Here is a 25,337-nt window from a genome sequence, read left to right on the forward strand (position 1 = left end):
TTGACGTCAACTAGACATTTATAAATCACTCAAGACTCCTCTGGTAGAACATATCTGCATTTCACTGGTGATTTATTTGTTTTTATTTATGTGCACTATTTGGCAATCGGTATGGTACATTTTCTTTTTACATTTAATAAATACGATTGACAAGATTATGCCGACTATACAGGACCACAAGCTTGGTTTTTGTCACAAAGAAGGTGCTTGTAGAAGTTTAGAAATGGAGCCGGTGGTTTTAGTCATCCTCGTCCCTGTAAAGAAAAAGTGCATTTGTCAGAATTGTAAGTTGTATAACAATAAATATTAGAACATAACAACGCAGAAAAATTAAGCACTTTTGCCTGAAGCTCAACATCTAATGACAACACGTGTCTTTTTTTTTATTTTTATGAAAAAAATCAAATGTACAGTAGAACAACATATTTGAAAGAGATGATGGATGACTGCTGTGTTACACTGAAGCTCATTCATGTTCTCACCTCACCAACTCCTTGAACTTGTTCAAAGCTTCCTGGACCACATACTGGATGAAGGCGGGGTCCCGCAGCTCCAGCTCCCCGGGAACAGAGAGGAGAAGTGGAGGAGAGTTCAGGATGTTCACCTCCACTATGGTCTCCGTGACAGATGCGTTCTGTTCGTCGTGGCTCTTGGGCGCCACCTGGAGGATGGAAGAGGTCAACTGTTACACCGACCAGCATCAGTCTCCAATATTAGATGTAAACTTTCTCCCCACTTATCTAAAATATGTTTCTCTCCACCATGCCTTTGTTTGTTTATTATATTGTTGTTTATGTATAATGTATAAATGTGCCATGTTTGATTCATTAATCAGGGACAGACTTGTGGGCATATCCTTCAATAATGTATCGTATGTAAATGATGACTCCCTGAAGACTAGTTCACCGTCTCAGCCGTGCACACTGTTATTCTGCCGTTCATCAAGCTCCTTCTCACCGTGGTGATACGGAAGATGTTCTCAGGAGGGCTGCTGCTCATCACAGTCTGAGCCACCCAGCTGGATTCAGCCGCCATGTTGCTCAGCCAGTTGATAGATTCTTCATTGTGGCGCCGGACAATAGACAAGATCTCGTCGTACTGCTCTTTGGACACATCCAGCATCTGGGAGACGTCGTCCAGCTCCACGTGCAGCTCCCGAACATTGGGGCACTCTGGAGACGAGAGGAGGAGCAGTCAGACGAGCGGCTGTGTGCAAAGAGGTCAGCCGAGGTCAAACACAGCGGTGGCGCTGCTTCACCTGTGAGCAGAGCTCCCTGGCACGCCTCACACTTGCTCTGCAGCTGCCAGCACTCTGACGTCTGCTTGCGAAGGTCTCGGCACAACTTCCTGTTCTGCAGGAAACGCGGGAAACTTTCTCTCCCTACACAAAAACGAGAAACGTGTTCAGCCATTGGATGTGTGCTCTTTATTGATTGGTAATGTGTGAAGATGTTTAGTGTTCAATCTAAATATCGGCGACGAGCAGCAAATCGCATTCCTGTAACGTGCTTTTGAAATATGACCAAGGAAATTCTTAGTCGACTGACGCACACAATTTTGTCGGTTTGTTTATTTAATGGACCCACAAAGACTCCACCTCCACTTTAAAGTGAGATAAGTGCTCATAAGACCAAAACAACCAATTAGTCGACAAGTAGTAGGAGACGTAAGAGATCCCTAGTGGTAGGAGACGTAAGAGGGGACAGCCCCAGTGGTAGGAGACATACGAGGGGACAACCCTAGTGGTAGGAGACGTAAGAGGGGACAGCCCAAGTGGTAGGAGACGTAAGAGGGGACAGCCCCAGTTGTAGGAGACATACGAGGGGACATCCCTAGTGGTAGGAGACATAAGAGGGGACATTCCTAGTGGTAGGAGACATAAGAGGGGACATCCCTAGTGGTAGGAGACATACAAGGGGACATCCCCAGTGGTAGGAGACATACGAAGGGACATCCCCAGTGGTAGGAGACATAAGAGGGGACATCCCTAGTGGTAGGAGACGTAAGAGGGGACAGCCCCAGTGGTAGGAGACATACGAGGTTGACATCCCTAGTGGTAGGAGACATAAGAGGGGACATTCCTAGTGGTAGGAGATGTAAGAGGGGACAGCCCCAGTGGTAGGAGACATACGAGGGGACATCCCTAGTGGTAGGAGATGTAAGAGGGGACAGCCCCAGTGGTAGGAGACATACGAGGGGACATCCCTAGTGGTAGGGGACATAAGAGGGGACATTCCTAGTGGTAGGAGACATAAGAGGGGACAGCCCCAGTGGTAGGAGACATACGAGGGGACATCCCTAGTGGTAGGAGACATAAGAGGGGACATTCCTAGTGGTAGGAGACATAAGAGGGGACAGCCCCAGTGGTAGGAGACATACGAGGGGACATCCCTAGTGGTAGGAGACATACGAGGGGACATTCCTAGTGGTAGGAGACATAAGAGGGGACAGCCCCAGTGGTAGGAGACATAAGAGGGGACAGCCCCAGTGGTAGGAGACATAAGAGGGGACAGCCCCAGTGGTAGGAGACATACGAGGGGACAGCCCCAGTCCTGCTGCTTCCCACTACCTTTCTTCTTCTCTTGCTGCACTGCCACGTGGATGTCATCAAACACCTGGGTCACCACAGCTCCAAACTCCTCCACCACACTCTTGCCGAAGTCAAAGAAGGAGTCCAGCACCTCCTCCAGTCCCACGCCCTGCAGGAAGCCCGAGTCCCGGCTGGCATCGTAGAGCTCGGTGGCGGTCTCCTCCGTCGGGATGTCGCTGTCGTTCAGGAAGGCGCTCTGGAGGACTCGGTCCAGCCTGCCCCTCATGCTGAAGACCAGGGCCTCGCAGCGACTCACCAGCAGGCCAACCTTGCTGGTCAGGTGGTTGAAGGAATCCTCGATGCGGTCGATCTCGGTGTCGGTGTTGTCAGGGTCCTGATTCACCAGGATGTCCCTTGCGTCCGTGCGAGGCTCCCGGGGGCCAAAGCGCATGGACACTCTGCGGAAAAAGTTATCCACCTGCAGTATGAGAAGTATACGAGGTGAGTTTATTTTACTATCGTGTCGGGCTGTGGTTGATAACATCGGGGTCACACTATGGAAATAAATGTACCTATTTTGCCAATATTTTCTTCTCTATATTATATATAGTATTCCAATGAAATATACTCTGGGACAAATAACACATTTTAAGGGACCAAGAGCAAAAAAAGGTTTTGGAACCACTGGTCTAAAGGAAATACGTGATTGCAAAATAAATTAGTTTTGTGGCACATTTACACTTATATAAGTGCAGCCGTGATTAATCCTAATTGTGCTACTGTCATTCATCACAAATGCATCTTTTGTCAGTGTTTGAAATGAACAGCGAGGCGATGACACCAATTCCAGCAATTGATTGCTAAAAAGGTACACTTTCAATTGACAACCATACTGTACGTATTATTTGTGGCTGCAAAAAGTTTGCAGGTTAGAGCACAAAAGTCCAAGCGGTCGTTTTCATACCTTGGTTTGGAAAAGGCCAAATCCTCTGCGGCAGGTGGAGGTGTAGAAGGCTTTACAAGCATCCTCCAGGCAGGGTCTGCACTCCACCCACTCAGACTGCAGGGAGTCTTGACACTGCTCCTCCGCCTCCTCCAGCCTCTCCGTCACCTCCTGAGCCAGTTGGTCTGCCCCCTGGAGGCAAAAGGGAAACATCTGTGATGGACTTGCTTTGATTTCCATCTGTCTTTCTCTCTGCGGATGTTGTTCTCGCCTTCTTCTTGTCACTGCTGTGTCGGAGGGACTTCATGAGGTGTTCATGCTTCTGCTCGTTTCTCCACATCACCTCCCTCATCTGCTTCACTCCATACAGAGCTCTCCTCACCTCCTCATCCACCAGTTTCTCCCCATTCAGGGACAACTCTGAGAGACGGAGGGAGAAAGAAACCTGGCTGAGATGTTTTGAAAAAACACTTATTTTTACAGACAAAACTATTGCCTCTTTAATTATTACTGCAATGCGATGTATATGCACTGAATAAATTAAAAACATCTAATTAAATGAAACTCAAATTGATTTAGTGTTTAATCAGAAGACACAAATGTGTGCTGTGTGGCTGCTGATAAAAAAACAATTACTTTAAACTCTGGTGCATAACATCACACATTCCCTCAGACACATGTAGATTCCTCTGTGCTGACTCACGCTTTACGGTGTCCTCTGAGATGCCAGTGGGTTGGTCCTGTGGGGCAGAATAAAGGACCCCCAGGGTCGCCACCATAACAACCAAACCGAGCAGCAGCTTCATTGTTCAGCTCAGAGCTTTAATAAAAGTTTTTAAAAAAAAGAAAAAGAGAAGTGATGATGATGACACATACACACACCAAGGAAACCAAAACAACAGGTGCTTTCTAGTCTGCTCCAGAAAGATAATAGGATTTGAGCTTAAGTGATTAAACATCAATACTGTACATGTGCCTCAGTAGGTCTGCCACTCGGGGGCGCTACACATCTGTCTAGACACAATAAACTACAGCCAGACGTCCATAGCTCAGGTCAGATAATGGCTTCCTTTGAGCTGGTTGGACACAGATGTGTCTCAATGATACATTTAGGAATCCTGCAGTAATACCAGTGTTACATAAAATGTATCATTTCATCTGATTTTTAATTTGAATCAGACTTCTGTAGCATAATATGAGAGCATGTTTAGACTGTAGCTTTTACACACAGATTGAGTTTCAGTTTGTTCTAAATCTAAATGTTTCTATTTCTTTGCTGCATAATTCTAACTCCACAAATACTGTAGAAGAGTTCCTTCTTCAGTGGACACCGAGGTCACTTATCAGGCTGACTGATAACAGCTTTGCCCGTGTTGTTGTTTTTGTTTACCATTAGGGGGTCAACAACAGGGGGCGAGCCCCCTAATAAGAGTCATCATAGGGCTCGGCTCAGCTTGAAAACTTGACTCGCTGTGTTTCTGTCTGGACTATCTGTTGCAGGTCAGGCTCCATCAAAAAAGCTGATATCATATCGTGTTTACAGGTTCATTTGTTAACCTGTAAACAAATGTTAACCTGTAAACAAGATAATCTCACCTGCTCCAGTTCCGCCACACGGGGAGTTACACGAGTTGGCATCCAGCAGGGATTTACAGTAAATGGGGATGTACTCTATTTATGTTGTTAAGGGTTTAAGCTGCTGGTACAATCAGCTCTATTATACCCTCCTCTCAACACACCAAGCTGTTGTTTCTAACGGGCACTAAGATGAGCACAAGAGGCATACAATCTGTACATAAATATATCATTATGAAATATAAACAAATGTAGAGAGGCACAAATTGATGAGACCAACGTCGCAGTAACCATCACAATATTAATCCAAAACATTCAAATTAGCAAGAAAACACAATGCAGTCGAAACGATAGGAACATGAATCTAATCAAATTATAGTAACATCTTATATTTAAAAAAGCATGATTCTAATCAAATAATCAACTCAAGTTAAATACAAACTACACGGTTATGATGACTAATGCCCAAAGAGACCATCACAGCAGAGGAACTCACCAGCAGATGACTGGAGGTGCTTCTCCACTGGTGGGAATAACCAAAGAGCTCCGTGTGGACGGCAGGCTGCAGGTTCATGAGGACCTACAGGTCTATTTGTGCTCGTCGCCCTCCAGCTTCATCCTATTACTGTCCTTGATGTCGGTTAATCCAGCATTCAACACACTGCCAGAGAGGTTTGTTTTACATAAGCGGTTGCTTCGTCATGTCAGACATGTTTACAGAGACATGTATTCATTTGATATACGTCATCATATATGGACAAATGTGTATTTTTGATTTTGGGGATTTCTGTCTTTTTTTAATCCCTACATGCAGAGAAGTAGTGTCATCACAGCATAGTGCTTCTGGCATTTGATCAATGAGGGAATTAGTCAGTGTGGGATTATTATTATGAACCTTAGTAAATCTCCAATAAGAAGAGATCACATGTGCTGGACCTGAGCCATGTGATGACCTCATGAGAGCAGAGCTGCATCCTTTTGACACATAGGCCACTGTAACTATATGCAACCAACCCATAACAGCTGAGTCATTATTTTGAGGTCCGTCATGTATAAATTACCACCAGCTAGTTTTAGATCGGCACCCAGATGTGGATCCAGAGTAGTTTTCATAAAAAAGAAAACATTCCTCCCATAGGTAGCTGCTTAGCATCTCCACTCCTGGAATGTGAGGACCTACTCGGGGTGAACGGGTTCCTCTCTCCCCATCTCTTCACTGGTGCCCCATCTCCATTAAATATGTGCCCTCTTTGCATTCTGTGACCCAGAAAATAGGGTCCTCACTGGATAATAATCAAAACCAGCTAGAGCTTCAGCTCAGTCTGCAGCCTCGCTGACACCTTCAACACCTGGTTCCTATAACACTGCAGGCAGGAACGTTCTTCCCATGTTCCCCCGCGGTTTACTCAGACGTAAAACAGTTGACAACAACAGAAAAAGGTCTGAGCCTACATGCACGCAATCCCAATGGAAGTAAATAAAAAAAGAAGCGTTTTCACATTATATTTGAACTTTTTGATCCTGGGAAACATGAAAGTTGTTGTTGATCTGATGTTGCACTGCTGAGTTTGTAGAGAGATTTATAAACGTTGAGGTTTAGCAGCAGGTCCATATAACTGGCTCACGATGTGGTCTTGTGTTAAGTTGTGTGTTCCTGATCAAAGCATCCTGTCCTGGACTGAAGAGATCAACAGGTGCAGGGGAGGAACTGCTTTACAGAGACCTGGAGTAATGGATGAAACGCTCGACGTCTGAGAGCTGTGTTGAGTTTTGTTTGAGGGAGCAGGATCGGCGTTATTGGAGCTCGTTCAACAGAAAAGCTTGAAGGGGAATGTGGAGCAAATATTTCCTCCGTCTAAAATACAATAATGAGCATGCAACAAGTGAGCGAGGCCTGGAAACTCCAATTAAAAAGAGTAACAGTTATTGCTTGAGGGATATTTTGCCTTTCAGCCAACTTCATGGTTAACAAACAGCAGATGTGAGGAATAAATATACTTAATTGTCTTCTATGAACACGGAATGATCACTCTGTCACTAATTTAAAGCTGCTATACTTAATATATGATGTTATTGACAAAACATCACAGAACTATGTGTAATGTGAAAAAGCTTTCGCTCATTGTGACAAACCTCCAGAGCATGACCCCCAGCTGCAGAATGTTATAGCATCTTTCAGCTCATTGTTTTAGTTTAATTGCCTTTAACTTTTTTGTTTTGGTTCAACCCCACCGCTCTGCTCAGTGTGTTCAGCTGAAGCGGCCCGCTGGTTTCAGTGGACACATTTGATGACTAGCTGGAGAATGAATTGGAGCACTCAGCAGCTGAAGAGACAGATATTTTTTTCTCCGGTGTCGGTAGAGACGAAACTACAAAATCCGAGCAAAAAGAGAAGGAATATTGGACTTCTATTGATCAGGTGGCCAGAAACACACAACTCCAAAATGAAGACTGACATTGCTCCTTGTGTGCTGGAAGTATAATAACATATACTATATATATATATATATATATATATATATATATATATATATATATATATATATATATACATTGCTCAAGTCAACTTTACAGCTTGTTGCTGCCTCCATGGGGCAAAATAATTATTGTACCGGAGGTCAGTTGTGCGGGCTCAAAGAGAGTCTTCACTAATGGATTTTATAGTGCAACATTTTGTCGTGGGAGTTGCATTAGTTGAGTTATTTTTAGATGATCATGTGTTCTTAATGCAAACCGGAATAAGGAACCAGATAAATATGTCTCAATATTGTCTAAAAGTAATAAGTCTGGGGCTGCTGTACCAATGGTACAATTGAAAATAGCAATTGTTGTTATTCATCTTATTTTCAGTAACACTCAAGCATGGTGGAAGTAGCTTCGCTAGCTAACTCCACACGCTTTAATGCTACACTGGTGACAGAAAGTGAGTGGCACAAAGTTGTTCCTCATCTGGCAACTGCAGTGTTCTTACATTGTGACAACAAGTGTGTCGATGAAGCATCAAGTCGTTAAATTTGCTTATAGTCAATTCTGTAAAAACTCAGTGAGACCGTGAATTGCTGTGAGTTGGTTAAGTTTCTACAGAAGTTAGTGCTCTACAGTGATCACAGTGGTCACAGTGGTCATAGCAGTGGTCATAGTGGTCACAGTGGCCATAGCAGTGGTCATAGTGGTCATAGCAGTGATCACAGTGGCCATAGCAGTGGTCATAGTGGTCAGTGGTCATAGTGGTCAGTGGTCATAGCAGTGGTCACAGTGGCCATAGCAGTGGTCACAGTGGCCATATCAGTGGTCATAGTGGTCAGTGGCCATAGCAGTGGTCACAGTGGCCATATCAGTGGTTATAGTGGTCAGTGGTCATAGCAATGGTCACAGTGGTCATAGCAGTGGTCACAGTGGCCATATCAGTGGTTATAGTGGTCATAGCAGTGGTCACAGTGGCCATAGCAGTGGTCATAGTGGTCAGTGGCCATAGCAGTGGTCATAGTGGTCACAGTGGCCATATCAGTGGTCATAGTGGTCACAGTGGCCATAGCAGTGGTTATAGTGGTCAGTGGTCATAGCAGTGGTCATAGTGGTCAGTGGTCATAGCAGTGGTCATAGTGGTCACAGTGGCCATATCAGTGGTCATAGTGGTCACAGTGGCCATAGCAGTGGTTATAGTGGTCAGTGGCCATAGCAGTGGTCACAGTGGCCATAGCAGTGGTTATAGTGGTCAGTGGCCATAGCAGTGGTCACAGTGGCCATAGCAGTGGTCATAGTGGTCAGTGGCCATAGCAGTGGTCATAGTGGTCAGTGGCCATAGCAGTGGTCATAGTGGTCACAGTGGCCATATCAGTGGTCATAGCAGTGGTCACAGTGGCCATAGCAGTGGTTATAGTGGTCAGTGGTCATAGCAGTGGTCACAGTGGTCATAGCAGTGGTCATAGTGGTCACAGTGGTCACAATTGTCATAGTGGTCACAGTGGCCATAGCAGTGGTTATAGTGGTCAGTGGTCATAGCAGTGGTCATATCAGTGGTCACAGTGGCCATAGCAGTGGTTATAGTGGTCAGTGGTCATAGCAGTGGTCACAGTAGTCATAGCAGTGGTCATAGTGGTCACAGTGGTCACAGTTGTCATAGTGGTCACAGTGGCCATATCAGTGGTTATAGTGGTCAGTGATCATAGCAGTGGTCACAGTGGTCATAGCAGTGGTCATAGTGGTCACAGTGGCCATAGCAGTCGTCATAGTGGTCACAGTGGTCACAGTTGTCATAGTGGTCACAGTGGCCATAGCAGTCGTCATAGTGGTCACAGTGGTCCCAGTGGTCATAGTGGTCATAGTTGTCACAGTGGCAACGGACATAGAATGGCCGCAATTGATCTCAATGGTAATGTCCTTCTCCTATTCTATTTACATGACTTTAGCACTCTAGTTTTTGGATTTGGGAGAAAGTTACTTGTGTTTACTAATATTTGTGGACTGTCTTACTAAAATAGTTGTGGTTCCCCTCAAAGGCAACATCTTTTCCCTCTATCCAACATGCAAACTAAGGTAATCACAATTAATTATTGATTAACAAGACAGTGACTTTAATTTTAGTGTAAGAAAACCGAAGTATGTAAATGAGGGCTGCTTTTATTTTGACAGACGCACACACACACACACACACACACACACACACACACACACACACACACACACACACACACACACATAAATCAGGGGGCAGATGGTGCGCACAGATGAGGGAACACGTGGTTTCTCCGTGCAGCACCACTTCCTCTCACGTTTGGATTCCTTCACTTGTTGAGTTTCTCCGGTTACTGCTGCGGGTACCCGCAGAGTGCTGAGCTGGACTCGGATACACCCTCACCTCAGCATCTCTCCAAACTACCAGATACGCGAGAAGATAGTTGTCTCACTTGCTCTTGCAACTCGTATACTTGCATTCCCTACACTTGCAACACAGTCCATCCCTGAGTTACCTGCTGCCGGAGACCGTCCCCAGTGTGAGGACTCCCGGATGGAGCTTTGAACTCTCCTTCCTCTCGACTCCAACTATCAGTGGGTATTTGGATACTCGCAGATCCAAGGTGCTGTGCGCTCAGAGGGAGCTTTTGGGCAAATGCCAATGCGATGCTGCGGATTTGACTTCAAACAACAGCTTCACAACGGCAGAGTCCTGTAAACCACAATGAAAGGTAGGCTCACTCACAGGAGGCAGAGAGACCGAAGTGAACTGAAGCACGCGCCGCGGTTCCATTGATCATCATCATCGGATCTATTTTGAGCTCGTGCAATATTCCTGTGGCATTTTGTTTGTCACTTTTCTGCCTCTTTCTCTCGGTTGGAGACGCGAGGAATGCGTGGGCTGCATCTCTCGTCTGACATCTGGTTTCAATAAGGGGAACTCTGCTTGGGATTGTTTTGCATCTGGCTGCTGCCGCACATCAAACACTAACCTACACTCACAGAACTATTCACAACAGAGCACAACTAAAATACACATGGCAGTAACTTCATCCAGGCAGCGAATCTTAGTCAATTAAAACGTTGTGTGCGCCTTTAAAGAGCCTTCTCCTCTTTTTTTTTAAAGACTTGCACACGCTGGATCAAAAGTTTGCCATAATGCAAAAGGGGCAGCTGAAGGAAACACTGATTCAGTTTAACTCCCGTGTACGAACTGCTTTATTGTGGTGGGCCATAACTCGCGTGCGCGCATGCTCACTCGCGACTCTTAATCCACTGATTTGCTGCCTTTCGACGCGTTGGGGAATGTAATAACAGAGCCAAAAGTGCGTGAGTCACGGTGGCCATTAGTTAGCAACTCATTTAAATAAAGGTTTATTTTAAGATTGCCAGATGTGATTCTCATGTGGTGCCCTGATGTTTTGTGCATGTCATTCTCACCCTCTCAAGGCTTTTACAGGTCAACAAGCCCCCGAGCCAATGTTACATTGAACACTACATGACTCCTGCCCCCTGGTGGTCCGTCTTAGAATACCAACACAGAGCGTTTTTATTGTGGACATGAATATAAACATTTCTCAGATCTCACAGTAGATATTTAATGTGACTGCCATGTTAGCCACTTCCTGTTGCTCAAGTACAGTGAGAGGCGACGGGACTAGTTATTACAGGTTTGTAGTGGCTGTTATTTGTTTTGGGTACTCAATTTATTCTAAATTTACGGTTTCCTTTTTGTAGTTCTTGTAGTTGTTTTATAAGAACTGGACAGCACTGTTGAAACATCTGCAGGTATTCTGTAGGACCAGCATGCACCTGTGAAGGTCTACATTTTTCCTTTTTAACAGAGCTACAGAAGCAGCAGCAACCATGCTTTCTTTATTTTTTGTTTGCTTGATTGCTAAATATAGATATACCGCAAAAAACCTGTATAATAACTAGTGTTATTGAAACTTCAATCATTCTTCCGTGGACAAAATGTACTCGTCCACTGATGAAAGCCATGAGATGTGGTCAAAAGCTCAGGACGTTGTTGTGATTGTTTGTCACACTGCAAATACTTAATGTATGATCAACAAACTTCTTTTGACTGCATAACGTTTATTGCTGTGGTGCATCAGTTATACTTTGATGTTAACCTTGTTTTATTGTGATTATTCACTAAGAGCCACTACAGAGACAAACACTAATATGTTTAATATACAGGAAGCAAAAAGCACAATAGTCAATTGTAATTTTCACAAAAGATATTTTACATATATCAGTCCCAGTGAGCACTCACTTGAAAAAATATAGTAATTAAAATGCTGTTTAACCGACAGTTATGTGTATTTAGGACGCATAAATGCTGTTCACTTTTCAAATAAATTCATCCCAGTTTTAACAACGATGCCTCGACATCTTTTGACCTGCAAAATCAGTGCTCATTGGTATCCATTTAAGTGGTGTTGAGCAATCCCTCTTAGGTCTTATGGCTCCAGCAATATTAAACCCAAATGACAGAGTTTTGACTCATTAATCTATTTTCAAATCCACTCTGTTTTCAATCCTTTGGGTAAAATGCAATGAACTCCATTTCCCCAAATGGCTCCTGAAAAGCCAAGCATACTTTCGGTAACATTACCATTGTAATGGGACACAATCATGTTGCTTGGAAACACAAACAGGACACCGAGTATTGGAGTTGTTGGGAAAAGGATTCCTCAAGTAAGATGTGGTTTGAGATTATCTACAACTGTTTGGATTGTTATTGTCACCTCTTAACTTGCTCTGCTCTCCGTCATGAGATGCCGACTCAGAAGTCACTGTGATTTCTCACAGGTTTAAAATCAGTCCTACCTATTAACTTAAGGAGGAGACATGCAATGCACCACGAATAAGACAATGTCCCATCTGCGGTTTTCATTCGCCTTTTCACTATAAGGAACCATTCTACACTTCTCATATTGCCTCACCCGACTGCTTTTTTTTTGAAGATGTTCGGGACAAATGTTTTTTTCTTTATTTTCCATGACCATGGATGATGACGCAGGAAAAAAAGCTTTGAATTGGCAAAGTTCTTACCCATAGACGTAAGAGCGGTTTGAAAAGAGGTGACGCTCACGGCCCGTCAGGTCGTGGGAGTCATCCCACCAAGTGAAGGAAAAAGATCTGAGCTAATCTGAGCAAGACGGGGTGTATTTTTTATTTGTACGAAGCCGTAATAAACATTCTGAACGTCCATTAATATAGCAGCAAACAACAATTATCTATGGAAATATATGGTGGAATAAAGTCTACCTGAGCAGAGACTGAGGTCGCTCTCAATCTCAGATATTGCACCTTTAACATTAAGCAGTGCACAAAGAACGGCTTCAGTGGATTTTAACACAGTGAAAAAAGGATATATTTAAAAAGGACTGAATAAGGCTAACAGGCTTGAAATTGATTGAGTTACTTCATTCTTGACCTTTGAAATGGTAGTTGGAGAAGAAATAGCCCATGTGCCACTTAACAGCCTGTCCTGGAGCTTTCAACAGCATTTCACTGTCTTCATCAGAACTATTGCTGATCTTAAGAGCGAGGGCTCTGGATGAAACGTTGACATTGACTTTAGATTGTTTTGTGTCTGAGTGTTGTGGAGTTGAAAGTCCTTCCGCCTTGGCATGCTCTCTGTTGTGAGGGGAGGCTTGGCTCTGGGTGTCTGGAGGTAAAGAGTCTGGATATAGGGTCACACAGGAGGTTTTTACATGTGAGATTACATGTGATTCTGTATGACGTGGGATACTCTGTTTACGGCTGAGTGAATGCAACGTTCCTCTGAGTGTTTCTGTATTTCTCTCTCCATGTACACAAGCCGTGCAGAGAGCTTCTCTGATGAGGTTTGTGTTGTAATAAACAAATAAAGCTATTTTAGTCTGAGGCTCATCATTACAAAAATGTGTTCCTACTTTATTTTTAAAATAACAAAACAGAACATACCTGGAGAGCAATATACACACATAGAGTCAAATTAACTGTGTCCCAGTTTCTAATTTCTTTATTTCTGTGTTCTCCCTCCAGACGATTTTGCTGACGAGGAGGAGGTGCAGTCCTTTGGTTATAAGAGGTTTGGTGAGTATCAAGTGACATCTTGACTTCCAGCTGTGAACCTTCACTGGTTAATATCCCTTATGCCACATCCGGAATGTCAATCCTCCAAATGATTGCATAAAGACTATTTTCTCTAAATACAATATTTTGCTTGGCTGTAATAATTCACAAGGTCAGTAGAAGGCCACACCTCATTTCCCAGAAACAAAACTTATTTTTGGCTGCTACTTTCCTTTTTAGTTCCCTGTTACAGCAGATGGAAAGGACAACCGCAGCATTCTGGGTGTTCCTGACCAGTTGCCTGACTTTGTAACTATATCAGCATCTCAGTGTACTTTTATTTCACTCAGCACAAAACTACACATTGATCTAAAATCAAAACAAATCATTCTTGAAATGGTTCACTGCTGATTTCCGTTTCTTCAAGTGTATCTGGTTCTGAGATCCAAATGTTTTCCAGACAGGTTCACAATCTCACTCACTCATCGTGCAATAAAAATGTTACCCATTGACCAGATGTTGGTACTTTCTCCAGCTGTGTGTAGCACGTTCAAAAATGTTACATTAACAAATTCCTTGAGTTCGAGCGTATCTCCTGACACGCAAGAAAGACACAGTCATTTCCCCCGGGAGAGGTTTTAGCAAAATATGCAAAACTTCTCACGAAAACTAGCACTGAGATTTGATTCTGGGTCTCAAAAGACTGTTATGTTTCGGCATCAATAGTTATTCAAAATAACTGATAATTTAGTGCCTCTGGCCTGCGTACAGGGGTCAGAGTAATGTTACCAGCCACCACAGCGACACAGGTGTTTTCACCTTGTGAGTCTGTGTGTGAGTCTGGTGTTTATATGTCTGTCACTTCAATAGCATCACGACTTCACAGGTGTAAACCACGTCGAGTTTATTTTAGTTTTACATTTTGTTACCAATACCAGATTAATTTTTGTATAAAAACATGGACAAAGCCATATCTCTCTCTTTATTGCATTCATGTGTAATGTTGTTTTAATTATTTTTGATCAAAGAACAAGTAAACATGATTTAAGATTACGACTAAGCAAGTTGGTTCCTTCAATACTCACTCTTCCATCATTCGGCCTATGTTGGGAGTGACATACATAATAACATAGTGACTACAATTTCTCAGTGCTGTTCCTGGAAACTAGAGTCCTGTTTAATGTTTATAAACATGGCCGCCATTAGCCAATAATTGCCTTTCTGCAGCTCTACAATAATCTTGTGTGGGCCCAAGTTTTCTGGAGCTTGGTCCCATCATCAGTGATAATATTATATTAGTGATAAAATGGCCTCAATGCAGAATGAAAGTAGGCCTGGAGACGAACAGTAGCACATTTCACACCTTGACCCATTGGAGCTAGAATTAGACATTCTGTAACTTCTAAAACGACATGGCACTAAAGAACCCTTTCTGTAGTTTGAACCTTGAGCTGTTGTGTTTAACTCTGTATCAGTGTCTTGATCTATGTCCTTCACATATAGCACCAAATGTAATTTATCAATACAATATAGCATAATAGAAACACCTGATATGACACCATGTCCATAATGCACTAAGCACATACTTATATTGCATTATCATCTACTTACCACTGAATAAGTATAGTTAGGCAAATCTTCATAATGCTTTCTAGCAATAATATCATAAAACATTATACATTTTTATAATGACTTACAAGGTAAAATAAATTATAATCTTTTCATAATTAAATATAATCATGTATCAAATCAATCAAATGTTATAATGTATAAAACTATGGGAATTATAACACCTTTAAAATGATAAATAGTGTTATGAAACACAATTAATATGTATGAACTCTATATACAATAAACATTCTCCTAAATTCACTGTTTCCCACCGCTCCTACACACTGTTGTTATTCGTGGTTGTAGCAGTAGCTTATCTCTCTTTGATAGCTTGTGAAGAACAATAACTTCAGTGGGATGTATTTGTGTCTCTCTGTAACTTCCTCCTGCTTCTGTCCCAGAACAGTGATCAAGTTTCAACACTTTGAGGTGAAACGGTCACAGTGGTCGCTCTGATTTAAGAGGTGTTTCAGAGCATGTGTGTCATCCAGACACTCAGCAGTCGTACGTCAGGAAGTGTGTGTGCAGTAGGAGTCCACATTGTGTGTCATCACGATGCATTTACACATTATACGTGTGTTTACTCGATTTTCTTTACAAGAAGAGGAGATTTTCGGCATCCAAAACATAGCATGTTTAGCATGTTGAAGAATTACTGAACACATATTTACGTATAAGATCTGTACTTTTGACTCTCGCTACTTGACCTCTGGAGACTAAGCAGCTGTACGGGACCAAGGGTTGAAGGAACAATCCAACAAAAATGTAGCTGTTGAGTATAAAATACTCACTGCTTGAAAAAACGTTCACAGAAACGTCTCCATTAACACAACAGCAACATCCTGTGACTGCTGAACCATCGAGTTAGATCCTGTTCTGAAGCCTCTGCTTTTGCTGTTTCTCCACTCATGTGTTCAGGGTTTATTTTTAAAAGCAATAGTTTGAGGATTTTAGGAATTATGCTTCTGATAGATGAGAAAATTGATCCCACTGTCATGTCTGTGCGTTAAGTATGGCGCTAGAGCTAGGAGGCAATTGGCCTAGCTTAGCATACAGCCAAGAAACAGCTAGCCTTGTGTAACTATTTCTCAACAATCCACCCATCCGTCCGCTTCTATGTAACATCTCCACCGCAGTGACGACAAGACTCATAAGTCACTACCCCTGCTTCTTGTTTGTCCCAACAACTACAAATTGTAGTTTTACATTTCTGTTTGTGGACAGAAGAAGAAACTAGATAGAACGTGTCTATAAGTGAGCTTTAGAGGTGCTGGTGAACATATTCATGAACTCTGGACAGAGCCATGATAGCTGTTTTCCCCTGCTTCTGGTTTTGAAGCTAAGCTAAGGCTAGCTGTTTTCCCCTACTTTCGTTTTTTGTAATGCTAAGCTAATGCTAGCTGTTTCCCCCTGTTTCCGGTCTTAATGCTAAGCTAATGCTAACTGTTTTCCCATGCTGCCGGTCTTAATTCTAAGCTAAACTAATGCTACCATTTTCCCCCTGCTTACGGTCTAAATGCTAAGCTAAGCTAATCACCTCCTTGCCCAGCTCAAAATTTAGAGCAGAGACATATAAGTGATATCAATCTTCTCATTTCGCTTACAGCAATTTAAATTTTTTTTATATTAGTAATAGTATTTTCTAAAAGCTTTAACTATTCCTTTAAACATGTCATATATCGGTGGCTTCCACACATACTTGTGTGCTGGCAGAGAAATATGTTCTATGCTTCTCGCGTGTCCTCAGTCGGGAGAGGAATGTAGTTCTTGACTCATTTTGACATCTGCTTTCCACAAGAGGTCTATTATCCCACCGAGAGTCCAAACCTGAGAATGTCCAAACCTGAGAAGTTGCTGAGCCACTTCCTGTATCCACACTGGAAGTTTATTCAGTCCAAACCTTATATACCCTGAGTGAGAGGTGGAGAGGGAGAGGGCAACATGGGCCTTCAGGGTCTATGCTAGGGCTGCGCTGTCAGCAATGTGTTGAGGGAAGAGGGGGATGGAAAAAGAGAAAAGAATACAACCTCAATTGGAGATTGAGGTTGTATTCTTCACAAAAGTTAATTAATCTAAATATTGTACACCTGCTTTATTTATTTTAGTGTTCCCCGGGGCTCAGTAGTTACTTCTACCTTTTTTAATATGCTTATCTTTTTTTCTAATTCAAAAGGGAAACATTTGTCAAGAGTTTTATTTTTGGTCGACGAGTCACATTCCTTGCTCGACCTATTTTTGGGAGCACAACAACAAGTGGTTTTAATTTACAGGGACTTTATTACCAGAAAAGAATGTTTTAGGAATGCCTGCCTGTTACTTAAAGCCCCCTCCAGGGGATGCATGCATGCAGTTTGTGTTCTGTCGTCCTAATGAAAGATTACTCGCTCATGTTTTCAATAAAGAGTGTAGTGAATCGGAGAGGGAAGAAAGACAAAGAAAACATTAAAGGATCACATAGAAGCAGACATTACCAAAAGGGTAACACAGAGCACTGCTGGGTTGACTTGTTGTTGATCTTATCGCAGACCTGCAGATCTGCAGGAGCTGTCTGTAACTGGTCAAAAAGATGGTGGGTCAATCCTGGATTGACCAATGACAGGCAGGCGGGAATGCTTCCCAGACACGACACAAATCACTGCATCCTGGCAGGGGCCAGCTAAAGCATGCCATGAGGATTTCTGTTGGGGGGGGGCGGGGGACAGACAAGAGCAGGTCAGCTGCAGGTCAGCTGAACAAAACCCTGCACTCAAGAGCAGTCCCTCTGTTTAACACCCAGCTTAACACAGATGATAATGACTTAGATGCAGACGCGTGGTGAAGATAAATCTGCTGCAACACACCTTGCCAATCAGTAGAGGCATGTGTTCACACAGCGGAGGTAAATCATGAAATATGACTACTCAGTCTTTTCTTTCCACCCGTAGCTGTTATAAAGCAGGATAACAGTTTTCTTTTTTTTTCATCACAGTGTCCTTATGAATTCATCCTGGAAAATTCTGGTTCAGGAATAATTTATCTACTGCCAATGTTTGGTCCCAATGCAGGAAGGTATTTGCCCTTTATGCACTGAGACTGACAGTAATGGTATGTTCCCACCAGCATGTACACAATTTACCTTTACTCACTACGAACGGACAGTTTCTCACATAGCTGCTTTTCTGGCACACAACGAAGTATGTGTGTCGTTCGAGTTATATCACAGATAATTGGGTTGTTGTTGACCTCGACAATCAGCTTTTCTACTTCTTTTTTGTGTGTGTGGTTATTCTGATTTTTGAGAACAAATATGGTTCAGGTTTACAAGAAAACCTGGGATTGGTTGTTGCCGAGTTGTTATCCCACGGATCATAGAACATCTGCATAAAGTTGAACCTTTCTTTACTTTCCCATGTCTTTGCGTAGTAAATTGCCACAGTTCACAATAAATTGCATCCTGTTGCTTCTCAAGTGTTTGAGTCTGTATGTGTGAACAGGGTGTACTTGTGTGAATTAAGAGGCTGTTCTCATACGGCGTTGGTAGCTTTACCAAAGAACAATTAAATCACTGTAATTTGTAGATATCCCACTAAATCAAATTGTATGTAATCCAAGTAATAATCAATCAGGTAAGATAACGACTGTAAAAAGTCACACAGACACAAACCAACACCGGCCTTTTTCCTCCAGGAGGTGTTCTGTGTGAAACGAGACGTCGACATTGATTTATTTGTCACGTAACTTCTGTTCTGTAATGCCACTTCCGTCGTTATTTTAACCCAAACCCTGAACCTTTCCTCAACCCATCCAAGTAGTTTTGTTGTCTAAACCTAACTAAGTGGTTTCTTGTGATGGCGGAAGTTTATTTTGAAAAGACTGAATGCATGTAACAAGCGGGAAATGACACGTGTTGCTGGACATTCTGTTATGTGCAGCTCGACAGGAACACTGGACCCAAACGCCGTCAATGATGGAAAAGCAACTTTATTGCTAAACAGGATTCCAAAAACAGGCTTCAAAAACCAGGATACAAAACACGCACACAAGATCTTCCACGATCTAGACAAGACGAACCGACAAAGGGGAATGACACAAACAGGACTTAAATACAGAGGGCTGGTGCAGGTGATTGGACACAGGAGGAAACAATCAGGGACAGGGCAGACAATCACAGGGACAGGAAGTGCAGAGAAACAGAGGACACGAGAGACAAGGACTTCAAAATAAAACAGGAAACACGACACAACACTACAGATCCTGACACATTCTTAGTTAAAATGCATGAAAAATAAAAAATAAAAAAACTGTTTTCAAGATATACAAATTGTGGTATTAGGACAGGTTGGATTATCTGAGTTGTGGATGGGCCTGTAGTGCATTTTAGGTTCATAAAAGAGACAAGAGTTAGAGCTCTGTTGTAGACCAACAATTGCTGTTGGGTTGTTTTCAACCTTTACCATAACCTCAACCACAATAACTCTGCAGTAATCATATCCATATTCTAGTTTCAGTCATTGAGCAAACCCCTGGGCAACATTTTAATTACCGTGAACACATATTGAGAAAAAGTTGCAGTGCTCAGCATTGGTGTATGCAGATAGTAATGTGTATGGAACTGCTATGGAACATGTTCATATATGGAACAGCATGAACTCCTGCATGGCTCCATTTCTTATCAAGCTTGGAGTTCAAAATGAACTCCAGCTGCCTTGATTTCCATCTTATTTTTATAGCAAGCTCTTATTAAACACATACTGTACAGATATCGCAATACAGATGTTAGAGAAAGACCCGTATTAACTCAATATGTCAATGAAAAAGGATTTCACGTCTAAAACCAGACAGTTCTGGAGTTTCAGTGGAGCTTTTGTCAGTAAGCGGTGTTTTATATAGTCGTGGTTGCTTTTGACCGAAGTCGGCTTAACCACCTCATCAAGCTCCTTCACACCATTTAATGCTATGTGTCTCCGAGGGGTACGTCGGCCAATGGCAAAGAAGCACCATCAACCGACTGTCGTCTGATCTGGTGTCTTGTTTCACATAATGGATGTTTGTTGAGCTCTCCTTTCCCTGCAGGTTTTGGCTCAATCAAAAGAATAACACACACAAGTATTGGAAGTGTCTGACTCCATTTTCTGTCAACTAGTCTCAGATATGCTGAAGAAGTGCTATGCTGCATGTGGCTCAGCTTCAGTGTTACTCTTAATGGAGGTTTTTTTGGCTCCAGAGAGGGCCAACATCAACCTCGCTGCTTCCTCTGTTTGAAAAAAAATAATCAGAAAGCGAGAACGAAGAATGTGTAGTTTTCTTTGTGCAGAGAGTCAGTGCAGCTCACTGTCCGACTCTCAGACGTGCCTGAGCTATGTTTGTTGCTCTGGCTGTGATTACATTGGCAACACACAAGCACACCACTCGTTCTTTCTTGTTTACACTTTTTGTTTTTCTTTTTTGAGATACTGAAAAATGTTGAGTGTTGTGCAAAGTGGCCAGCCTTTTGGAGTTATTATCTTTTATTTGGTTCTTTCCTTTGACTCTGCTCTCAAGTGTTTCAGATGACTGTTTCAAGTCAGGCATGTGTTTGTGTATTCACATCTGTACATCTGCTGCAAAGGAAAGATATCAGAACCGCCTGACTGAACATACTTGGAGCAGCTTTTATGTTTGCAGGATCAACTTCACCGTGTTAAGTCGAGTAGCACAATAATAGTTCAGTGTTGGTTCACCCGCATTGCGCCAAATCAGATTTGTTTCTCACTTGTTTCAAGAGTTCTAACACTACACCCGTTAAATGGAGGTTATTGACATTTAGTGTCTTTGAGTACTATGAAAAGCGCTATATAAATTAAATGCATTATTATTATTATTATTATTTAATTTGTAGAGATTATAAAGCATTACACAATTATCTTTTGTCTTTCTAGACGCACTGTCATGTTTTCTTTCCTTTTTTTCTTACCATTGTGTATACAAATGTATGCATGTGTGCAAGATGTTTAAATCGTTAGCCTGATAATAAGGAGTTGCAAAACAGTTGTCTTGTCATGTGCTGATTTAAGAGATGTTATTTCTGTGCATTGATTCTCCACACACTGCATATGTTGTCAGTAACATCAAAGCTGGTCATTTTTCTGTCAGTATCTTTCTGGCTCTAGCACAGGAAGACGACACCAACATTCTTAAGATTCTGATATGATTAGTTGTTTTTGCAACTGTGGAAACAGCTGGACAGCAACATACCTGTTTGATTAATTAATGATTTGAGATGGAATTCAGAAGCCTTGAGCCATTTAATGAACACAATGTGTTGTATTGGGGGGCAACAACAAGAGAGAGATCCCAGAAACCTTCATGACATGACTGCACCAACAACGATTACGAAAATATAATTGTTCTATGTTGGACAATTTAAATATGGCATCTCTTGATAAAATGTTCATTTAAAGGGACAGTTCATCCCATATGTCTCCTCTTACCTTTAGTGCTATGTATCAGTCTTGATTGTTTTAGTGTGAGTTGCTGGGTTTTGGAGATATTGGCTGTAGAGATGGCTGCCTCCTTTCCAATATAATGGGATATGACACTCAGCTTGTGGTGCTCAAAGCGCTGAAAAAGATTAATTCTCATGTTGAATCCAGGAACTATGGTTGAAAGAGAATAGTTCCAACCTAATACTTCTCGCTTTAATAATTTATTACATCACGTTTTGGCACAGACCACATTGCAGCTACACCGTCCTGAGTTGGCAGTTAGACCGCCCTCTCTGTGGTCGGCGTCTTACCCCAAAAAGAAAAAGCCAGACTTGGCTGGACGGCTGGCTGGGTCCAACATGGTGTGGTTTCATTGGCTCTACTGGGCGATGAAGCTTCTAAGTGGTGTGTGGGGATGATATGGAGTACAGCACAGACTCAGGCTGATGGTCATCAGGCTGATGATCATTGTTGCTGATTCTGTATCTTAAGTGCTTCCACAGCGAGCCTCACAGCATTCATAACCACACAGAAACCCAACTGCACAGATGGTCCGTGACGTTAACGGCACAGTTCAATTTGGCACCCTAGCAGTGGTTTTGGGTTTGCATGAATGTGTGACGATATATTCTGGAGACAAAATATGTCTCAGTTTATTTCTGTTTCTGTTTTTGTGGTAAGGTAGAGATTAGGAGGTGTCAGGCTTTTTGATTGATCTCACTGCGTAGGATTTTTAAATGTCTTCCCAGTCACAGATACTGGTAGTTATTTGTTCTTTTGTAACATAGTTACAATTATAGATTTTTGAAATATGGATCACACTTATATAATAAGTGCAACACCTGTTTCCTGTTAGTGGGAAGATTAGTTATTGAGATATTATGAGATCAGAGGCTCAGCACTTGCCGCATGGAGGTTTCAGTCCAGGAATATAACATTCTGTAAGACCCTTAATGAGACCCTCTTGTGCACTTTTCCTAAGCTTTTAAATGACTTAAACCAGTGACAGAAACTGTTTTATATTCCATGTGGGTTTTGTCCTCGAAGTGGCCAGTGCTTGTTCCATGTGGGTTCTTTTATTATAATCCTGTTTTACGCGTTGGCAAACAATATCACTCACTGTGCCTTTGGAACCAAATATTAGCCATGCAGCTCATATTGGAGAGCTCCTTTTTAGGAGTGAGATTGGTTCTTGAGCCGAATCTGATCAGCCATTGATTGACATGACATGGCTGGACCTCAGATAATTTGTCTTTTGGGGGACATTTTGACATTGATATGCTTGTGTTCTATACCAAAAACAACATATATGAGTACTTTGCCACCAGCTGTTAGTTGTATTTGCTATAGTAACCCCACTGGTACAGTTCCATAACAGTTGTAGCTTAATTAACTGACATGTCTACATGGAGCCTTTTGTCAGATCTTTGACCAAGAAAATACTGACACCAAATATACCAAATGTCCTTGTTGGAGCATTATCTCTAGGTGGTCTTCTTATAGTGGTGTTATAACTGTCAGTTGTTAATAGTGAACTGAACAGTTAGCATATACCATTACCTTTGTGAGTCCAGTTTGGTTGTTTCTATACGTATTCATCTTTATTAAACCAGCCGTTGTAAGACCGCTATGCGCTGGCTCTGCCATTGTTTTCCTACGGGGAGAGTGGGGGCGCCCAACTAGGCGGAAGTGCTACAGCTCAAAATTGCTTCAAATTATATCAACTTTGGCCTTAGTTGCGCTGCCTTAGTGAGATGACCGCTTTACGTGACATAACCACTATGATGATGTGTACCAGCGCTGTTCTTCGCTTCTGCAAGTGTCTGCACGATGATCTGTAGCCTAAAACCTCGCAGTGAGTTAACAGCTAATGTCTTATCATCGGAAGGCAGCTTTAGTGTAACTTGTTTATGGTAGAAACCTTCAATGGAGGCGAGTTTAGCTGCACAACGGCTTAAATAGATGCATAGTGAGAGCAGAAAAACACGTTCTAAAATGTCATAAGTCAAAGACGAGAGGGTAGAGGCTTATGTGGTGTCACAACGTGAGGATCAACCCCCTCTTCTCCCTCTCTCTCTCTCTCTCTCTCTCTCTCTGAGGTTCACCTGGTCCTGTTTTACTTGAAGTTACCTCATTTCAACATGCCAACACTGGAACATGAGCAGGATGAGCCAGGGGGTCTCTAGTTCTCCTCTCAGGCCAATAAAGTTAGTTTATGGCTTCCATGTTTTTCTAAATTCATGGATGTGAATCTTGGTAATTTAAATGTCCGCTTTAAAGGAGCGCATTTTCTTACTTTAAATGTACTAGTTTCAAATACTTTGAAATTGAAATGCCCGAGATGGGAGTCAACACTTTGGAATGTCAAGTTCTGCAGATACTATCAAAAGCATATAGTGATATTTTTTGTTTACTGTTTTTCAAACCGTTGACACTTCGGAGAAAAAAAACTTGTTGATTTTAATACAATGTATGTATTCACATGTGTAACAACTGATTATCAGGCTTAACTGAGTAACCTAGTCCATGTTTAGTAAACCTATGGCGTATTTATGTCCAGTGGTCTCTTCTCAGCACAATACTGATGAAATGGTTCTCCAAGCCATTGGTTCACGCTCAGTTTTACAGCACAGGCATACAAAATAAAAATCTATCATCTAGTAAAACCACCGAGATGCATAATCATTATTTTAAATGACATGTGACAAAAGAAGTTTAATTTTGGCGTAGAAATATAGCTTGTGATAAAGTCATTAGTGTTTTTGCACGAGTGAACCTTCTTGCACGTGCAACTGGAGATGCAGGTGCTATTTGAGTTGCATTTTACAGCTTTCCCTGGGAGTATTCATTATCAATTAAATAAAAGAAATATCCTGCATGCCTGCCAACACCATCTCTGCTTGCCAGCTCACGGCTGACCGACATCACATCCCTGAAACTTTATAAAAGCTCTCAACACTCAAATATTGCTTTATCACCTTCCACAGTCAGACCAGAGACTAAGAGTGAATCTAGATTTGAGTCTTTGATGAAAACTGCTGACTGGGACACACAAGCTTTTTGATATCCAATCCTACCCGGCAAAGTATCCCAGGGGCCCATGCAGCTTTGTTTACGAGGCAGACGTGCATGCTTAAAAATCTGATTCTTGAGATTACGATATAGGACCTATTTGTCATAGTCTGTCTTCTTATAACCAAGCACAGAAGGGTTGACACAACTTGATCTAATCAGCTCCATTTTCACTGCTTCATTGAAGCTAAATCCCTGTTTTATGGGCCATCTTACTGTTTTCTCTACCAATTAGACTGTTTGTGCCTTTTAGCACTTTGAAAAACTGCAGCCAGCTCAGTGATCAAGAAATGCACTATAAAGTTTCCCCTTAACAGTCAACTCTGTTCCACTGACGGATGCCATTTTTCTCCTTTTGCACGCTTCTGTCAACGGATATACCAATGTTCATTATTTCCAAAAGTTTCACTCTTGTTGCCCAACTTCCACGAAACTTCCAACTGTCTGTAAGCATGCCAGGGTACTTCTGGGACTTGCAGTTATAATTTTGCAGGGAAAATGTAATCTTTGAAAGTTTATAAATAGGCATAAAGAGAAAGGTGGTGGTAGGCAAGATTGCAGTGGCTCTTCAGTTCAAGAGATTTTGCATGAAAATAGTAAAAAAAAAAAAAAGGCTAAGTGAATAGTTATTACAGCTATT

General features: G+C 42.1%; 2 protein-coding genes across 2 annotated transcripts in view; one reads left to right on the forward strand and one right to left on the reverse strand.

The window, feature by feature from the left end:
- Positions 1-185: 185 nt before the first annotated feature.
- clul1 (clusterin-like 1 (retinal)) lies at positions 186-4,279 on the reverse strand. Its single transcript, XM_034555399.1, has 8 exons — positions 4,177-4,279; positions 3,745-3,893; positions 3,495-3,665; positions 2,560-3,008; positions 1,271-1,377; positions 958-1,190; positions 483-661; positions 186-254 (listed from the first exon to the last, which is right to left on the reverse strand). The coding sequence occupies exons 1-8, from the start codon at positions 4,277-4,279 to the stop codon at positions 239-241; spliced, it is 1,407 nt and encodes a 468-aa protein (XP_034411290.1). The 3' UTR covers positions 186-238.
- Positions 4,280-9,864: 5,585 nt separating this feature from the next.
- Positions 9,865-25,337, forward strand: part of LOC117746555 (collectin-12-like) — a 39,735-nt gene continuing 24,262 nt past the window's right edge. Inside the window, 2 exon segments of the mRNA XM_034555774.1 lie at positions 9,865-10,234; positions 13,542-13,592. Of these exon segments, the coding sequence (XP_034411665.1) occupies positions 10,159-10,234; positions 13,542-13,592 (127 nt within the window). The 5' untranslated portion in view covers positions 9,865-10,158.

The sequence above is a fragment of the Cyclopterus lumpus genome, chromosome 17, assembly GCF_009769545.1.
Source record: "Cyclopterus lumpus isolate fCycLum1 chromosome 17, fCycLum1.pri, whole genome shotgun sequence".
NCBI lineage: Eukaryota > Metazoa > Chordata > Actinopteri > Perciformes > Cyclopteridae > Cyclopterus > Cyclopterus lumpus.

Excerpts from the sequence above, each read along its gene's own strand:
- clul1 (XM_034555399.1), bottom strand. The coding sequence starts at position 4,279 with ATGAAGCTGCTGCTCGGTTTGGTTGTTATGGTGGCGACCCTGGGGGTC. Across the intron at positions 1,191-1,270 it reads GTGTGAGGCGTGCCAGGGAG|TCCTCCTCTCGTCTCCAGAG; the intron begins CTCTGCTCACAG and ends TCGTCTGACTGC. Across the intron at positions 662-957 it reads ACATCTTCCGTATCACCACG|GTGGCGCCCAAGAGCCACGA; the intron begins GTGAGAAGGAGC and ends TCCATCCTCCAG.